General features: G+C 34.5%; 1 protein-coding gene across 1 annotated transcript; it reads left to right on the top strand.

Moving 5' to 3' along the window:
• Window positions 1–287: 287 nt before the first annotated feature.
• RAD52-1 (cobalt ion binding protein) lies at window positions 288–2,787 on the top strand. The gene is made up of 4 exons (XM_079034431.1): window positions 288–673; window positions 1,607–1,644; window positions 1,736–1,830; window positions 2,351–2,787. The coding sequence occupies exons 1-4, from the start codon at window positions 351–353 to the stop codon at window positions 2,492–2,494; spliced, it is 600 nt and encodes a 199-aa protein (XP_078890557.1). The 5' UTR covers window positions 288–350; the 3' UTR covers window positions 2,495–2,787.
• Window positions 2,788–6,903: the final 4,116 nt, after the last annotated feature.

Genomic DNA, 6,903 nt, shown 5'->3' with positions numbered 1-6,903 from the left:
TATTAAGTCATTTTTACTGACTAACTTGGAGTATCCGGTCATAAGGACTAAATGTGTACAATTTAACAAGTTGAAGGGATAATTTGGACAAAAAAAACTCAATGACTAAATGTGTACAAATCGAAAAATATATTACACTTTTAAGTCATTATCCCCTTATAATATAATTTTTTTGGAGTAAGGATAGGAAGACTTATAATGATAAACGGGGTAAAAATATGTAAATAGAGAAAACTTGAGAGGTACTTTTTTGACATTCAGCCGAAAATGTAAGCTTGTCTCGCACAACGGTGTAAAATATGTAAAACCCCTCTAAGCGAGCGAGTAAAGGGGTTTTGGTTCAGGAAACAATGGTGTTTTGTCTGATGAAATCACTGAGTCGGGAGTCTACAAAATCGCTGTCGGCCGCATTACGACTGAGATCGTTCGATGTGATCGGAGCAAAAAGCGCTTTCTATGCTCAGGGTCTATTGTATTCTACTAAGAGAGTGAAAAAAGAGGAGATAATCGCCACCAGTGAGATACCAGCTCCTCCTCCAGATGACGACTTTCCGACGTCGGGGATAAGCCGTCCGATTTCGGAAATTCTGAAAGAACTGAACAAGAAAGTCCCGGATTCCCTCATCAGAGCCCGAGTAGAGGCCAATGGCTTCTCTATCAAATACATCCCATGGTTTGTCTCTCTTTTTCTTCCTTTCCTTTTCTTAATTTGGATATTTGCTACCAGTAACTTCCCAATATGGCATAAGTTAATGTGCATATATATTGAGTTAGATTGATTACTTCCTCTCGGCGTTCCTTCAAACTGCTGGTTGGTTTCCGGGAAATCGTTAATGCAACACACTCTCCAGTTATTTGGTTCATCTAAGTGAAGTTTGTAATCACAATTTATCTTTGATGAAAATGGTTTAAACTTTAAACTTAATGTATGTTGTATCAAACTTCTGAGCATAAATATTTGGTTGTTACATAATTGTTTTGTAGGGAACTCTAAACCCTAAACCCTACCCCATGAGCATAAAGTGAGATGTAAATCAGGTTTACAACAGCTCTTTAGGTGGCTGACATAATAGACCAGTGACTTCAAAGAGCCCAATTTACATTAGAATTGAAACTCCCTGCTGAATGTTGCTGAGATCTCAAATCTATCATGTTTTTGCAATTGGTAGTAGTTTTTCATGGATATGTGTTAAATTTTGTGATTCTAAATGGAAAATTTACAATAACTATCAAGATTAAGACATAATCTTGAGAATTATGGAAAACCAAGATGCATTTTACAATCCAAAAGAAACCACAACAACTAATTAACAAAACATTAGTTATAAAGTGAGAAATCATTTTATTAATCAAAGAAAGAAACACATTACAGTGATTTGAATGGCAAAAGGACGAGTCCTAGATGACTCTCATTGATTGAGAGTTGGGGCTTTGTAATGTTTTGGTTTCAGATACCATGACTCTCAGCTAATAATAGACTATAAGCCTAATGCTTTCTGCTTACAATATGCATGGTAGTCGAGTGTTGAGAGTGTTTTAAAATACTAGTACTGTATGATGCATCTTTGAAAATGAGTGTTGATGATATTCTGTTTTTAATTCACAGGCATATTGTGAACAGGATTATGAATCTGCATGCTCCAGGTATTATTATCATGCAAAAGATTGTAAATTGTATTTTACCCTACTTCCTTTGGTTATATTATAGTTTATTTCCCTTAAATTTATATTACAGAATGGTCTGGAGAAGTCCGAAGTATTAACTATTCAACAGATGGGAAATCCGTCTCTGTTACTTATCGGGTAACACTCTATGGGACTGATGCAGAGGTATATTTATAATAACTTGTACTTTTGGTTCAATCTTTTCCTCAGTTTATGCAACAAACTGGTTTTTTTCTACTAAATATGCAACCATGTTTCATTTTAGGATCAAAAGATGCAATAATATTATACCGCTGACCTCTTTAACTAGCTGAAAGAAACGTGTTAATTAAAAGCTGAAACAAACGTGGTTGCATAAATTGATGAATAGTTTAAACATGGTTGCATAAACAAGCATTTAGCATTTACCTGTTGCCGTTTCATGACACAATATTTGCATATATATTGGAAAAGAAATAAATAACATTGTGGTCCAAAATAAACAAGTAAATTCGGAATGATAGGTTATGTTGTTTTTATTTTGGGCAATGTGAAATGTTGTGCATTATTCTTTTTGACAAAAATAAAGACTGGTAAGCTATATATGCATTATTCTTTTTGAGTTAATGTAGAAAGAAGGGTTTTCCTCATTACAAATTTGGTGTTATATATAATATTAGTTGGGTGATGGATGATTTTTGAACAGATATTTAGGGAGTCGACTGGAACTTCATCAGTTGATGATGTGGGAGGGTATGGGGATCCTGTGCAGAAAGCAGAGGCCATGGCATTTCGGCGAGCATGTGCTCGTTTTGGTCTTGGGCTTCATCTTTATCATGAAGAGTTGTAGTTGCTTCTGCAAAATCATAGGCTTTAACCACATTCACATTTTTGGCTACTACTTATATCATATATCGTATGCGTGCTGTGGTTCAACATATAAAATTTTCGTTTACATTGCATTATTATGTCAAGGGTGCAATTCATAACAAGTTCACTAGCTTGCCCCTGTGTTTGGTAGGATGTAATATCAAGGAATGTTATGGTTGGCTCCATTCGAATTTGAAAAAAAAATGTTTGTTTTGTATGATGGAATCCAAGGGCCATTTTTAAGGAATGCGATACTTTTTTTCTTTATGTCAATTTTATTTGTTACTCGAGGTTTTAAATTATAATATAATATTTTCTTATTCCAAATAAAAGTTATATTTTTGTATATTTTAATTATTTTTTTTAACCAAATTAACAATTTTACTATTGTTTATTTCCATGCAACACTGACGTAACATTTTACTTGATTTCGACCTAACACATTCTTTCATCTACAACTTGACTTTGATTGTGAAATATTTTTTCTATAAACTCTGGTTAGGATAATAAACTTGATTCAAGTAAAAGGTTTACTAAAATATATCTTCTTGCTATTCTAGAATCGCTGATAAACTTAAACAATCTACAAGCTTCTTCGATGATAATGGGTACCGAAAGAAGCTCACTTCCATGAAGTCGACTATTGAGAGTTGCATAGCTTGATGAATAAGGTAGGGGACTCATTGCACATAGAGAGTCCACCTTGTAACAAATAGAAGATAAGAAACAAAGATCGAAGATGTTGCATAGCTTGATGAACAAGCTAGGGACTCAGTGTACATAGAGAGTTCATCTTGTAACAAATAGAAGATAAGAAACAAAGATCAAAGATGTTGCATAGCTTGATGAACAAGCTAGGGACTCAGTGCACATAGAGAGTCCATCTTGTAACAAATAAAAGATAAGAAACAAAGATCAAAGATGTTGCATAGCTTGATGAACAAGCTAGGGACTCACTGCACATAGAGAGTCCATCTTGTAACAAATAGAAGATAAGAAACAAAGATCAAAGATGTTGCATAGCTTGATGAACAAGCTAGGGGATTCATTGCACATAGAGAGTTCATCTTGTAACAAATAAAAGATAAGAAACAACAAATATAAACAACCAAAAATAAATCGAAGACACAATAATGGCTGGCAATGCCAAAACAGAAGTTAGTTGATCAACTACATATTTTGTTGTCGTTTATAAGAAAAACATGCATGAATTGATATGAAAAAATAAAAACTCCTTTATGAATGTCGTGAACATTATGTCCAAAGACTGATCAATAATTATTATTATGTAATGATTCCGTTTTATATATCTAAATATATATTTAAGTTTCTAAATCAAACATCTAAACTTGGAAATTAACAAAATATATAAAACAGCACTGACAAATCTAAAATGTTATATATATATATATATATATATATATATATATATATATATATATATATATATATATATATATATATATATCCACATGTAGCACATATAATATGTGTGTAACACTTATTATATGAAAGATATAGTTAGTGGTGGAACTTTCCATGGTCATAAACTGGCCATAAGCCAAACATTTGTAAAAAGTATTATACAAAAATACTAAAACCACCTAAGTTGTAGTTTTTAAAGATGCTCTCAAAAAATACATTGTCCCCATTCCACCTAAGTTTGTAGTCCCAAAAGCTTATATTATAAAGCATATGCAAAAAGTACTTAGAATGTAAGAAAAAACAATGACTTTTATAGTAGTTCTTTGTGTTTAGGAATAAGGTTTCTATTTTGTACTACATATTTTTGCAAAAGGAAACACTAACCATACTCAAGAAACATAAAGTCGATCTTAACATACATACTTTGGAAAAAGAAACACTAACCACACTCAAGAAACATAAAGTCGGTCCTAACATGTGCATAACATATACGAAAAACAACTTAAATATAAAAGGTAATTAGTTTCAGATAAGTTCATTGTGTTTTGAAATATGATCCTCTTTCTAAAGGATTTCGTATTTATCTATTCCTAGTAGATTGCTAGTTTATCTTAGGCTCCAAGTTTATCTTTATGTTAGTCTCCAAGTATCTTGCTGTTTCCTGTTTAGTTTTCGATAAGGACTCTCTTGTATATATATGTTGCTCCCGTTTTGAATGAAAGTTAAGTTTTGGAGAATTTAATTTTCTTATGGTATCAGAGCAGGTGCCATAACCCGCTATGAAAATCGCCAAGATGGCAGGAGACAAACCGAAGTCGTCGAAGGGTGAAGGTGCCACCACCATCGATTCCAACTCACCCTACTACATTCACTCATTAGAATATCAAACGATACCCTTACCTACAAAAACTATAATGATTAGGCTCAAGAATTGGATTCATTAACGGGACGATCAGCAAACCGGATGCAAAGTCGGTGATCTAAATGCAATGGATGCATTGTGACGCCATGATAAAAGGATGGCTGACCACCGCTATGGAAAAGGACTTCAGATCTAGTGTCAAATACGCTAACACAGCTAGTGACATCTGGAGTTGAGGAGTGGTTTAGGAAAGAAAGTGTGCCCTGAGCCTACGAACTAAAGCAACAATTCACGACGACAAGGCAGGAAGGAGCATTTTTTCCAGTTATCACACTAAACTTCGTTCCATCTGGGATGAAATTCAATTGACAACACCTACTCCACGTTGTGATTGCACTGGTTGTTCCTGTGATCTGGGCAAAAGACTAAACGAATCCAGAGATAAAGAGAGGATGTACGAATTCCTTATGGGTCTTAACAGTGAGTATCCCATCATCAAAGCTCAGATCCTATCCACAAAACCCACACCAAGTTTAGAATGGCATATCATATTGTCGATGAGGACGAACAACAACGAGCCATCACAACTACCAAAAGGCCCTATAATGAAGCAACGACGTTTCAAAATTTTGTTCAAAATAAAAAGGAAACTGGTGGTGATCACAAACAACAGTACAAAAAGATCGTGCAAAAGGATTAGCCCAAGAAAGGAAGCGTCGATAAACCAAAACGATGCCCTTTTTGCGGAAAGAAGGGATACAACAAAGAAAGTTGCTTCAACCGCATTGGATATCTAGATGGTGGCCAAATAAATCTAAGCAAGAAAATGGGCAAGCCAAAATCTTCATATGTAAACTCGGAATAAAGCCCCATACCGGGGTTGACTGGCGATCAATACCAAAGACTGCTCAAGCATTTTTCAAAAGATGAGGAAGTCAATTTCGCTCCTATTGTAGTAAGATTAATTGTGATAATACTTGGGTCATTGACTTGGGCGCCACTAAGCATATAACGTGCAACCAAGAGTCAATTCAAAACAACTCAAAGAACCCCTTTGAACCACTAATTACTATTTCTAACGGTGATCATATTCATGTTGAAGGAAGAGGGAACCACAAGTTGCAAAACAACATCAAAATTGATAAAGTTTTGCATATACCCACTTTCAGTTGTAATTTATTGATTGTTAGTCGATTAACAAGGGACTTGCAATGTGTTATAACCTTCCTAATTTTTGCTACATGCAGGACTTACGCTCGAGGAACCTGATTGGTATTAGTAAGTGCAAGCGAGGTCTATACCGAATGGACACGAAGGCGGGGCAAAGGAAGGCGATGATGACAAGTAGTGTGGATCTGTGGCACAAGAGGTTGGGTCATGCTTTCGTGTCTAAGCTTAAACATGTCAGTATCTTAGGAAAATTTTCTAGTATTTTGGAGAATAAAGTTTGTGATTCTTGTGTAAAGGCAAAACACACTAGATTTCCTATTCCAAAAAGTTCAATAAAAACTAATAGTTGCGTTGAGTTAATTTATTGTGATGTTTAGGGTAAATATCGTACATCTACACACTCGGGTGCTTGCTATTTTCTTACCATAGTAGATGATTATAGTAGATCTTTATGGCTATATTTGTTGAAACATAAAGGGGAGGATGGAATCTGTTTGATGAATTTCCATAATATGGTTATAATACAGTTTGATAAAAGGATAAAAAAAAAGTATTAGAGCTGATAATGGTGGTGAATTTATATCAACAATCATGAAAGATTATTATGATAAGGAATGAATCGCACTTGAAACTACTTGTCCTCACACACCACAACAATATGGTGTGGTTGAATGCAAGCATAGACACATCCTTGAGACAACATACGCCTTAGAATTTGAAGCAAACATGCCTATTAAATTCTGGGGAGAATGTTACTAGTTGCCTCGTACATTATCAATAGATTATCCTCAAAGGCAATAAAGCATATACCTCCCTATGAAGTTGTTTTTGGGAAGAAAGTAGTTATAATCACATGAAAGGTGTTTGGTTGTTTAGTATATTCAAGAAATACAGAAACGAAGGGAGACAAGTTTGAAGTGAGGGGGAGACCG

The sequence above is a fragment of the Lactuca serriola genome, chromosome 4 (genome assembly GCF_051521515.1).
Source record: "Lactuca serriola cultivar US96UC23 chromosome 4, Lser_US96UC23_V15, whole genome shotgun sequence".
In the NCBI taxonomy this organism is placed as follows: domain Eukaryota; kingdom Viridiplantae; phylum Streptophyta; class Magnoliopsida; order Asterales; family Asteraceae; genus Lactuca; species Lactuca serriola.
Note: the sequence above shows the minus strand (reverse complement) of the source record. Positions and strands in the feature narration are given on the sequence as shown.

What these genes read in the sequence shown, in the direction of transcription:
- RAD52-1 (XM_079034431.1), top strand. Translation starts at nt 351, where the DNA reads ATGGTGTTTTGTCTGATGAAATCACTGAGTCGGGAGTCTACAAAATCG. An exon ending in TCTATCAAATACATCCCATG is followed by an intron (nt 674 to 1,606) that starts GTTTGTCTCTCT and finishes TTTAATTCACAG; the next exon opens with GCATATTGTGAACAGGATTA. An exon ending in TATGAATCTGCATGCTCCAG is followed by an intron (nt 1,645 to 1,735) that starts GTATTATTATCA and finishes TTTATATTACAG; the next exon opens with AATGGTCTGGAGAAGTCCGA.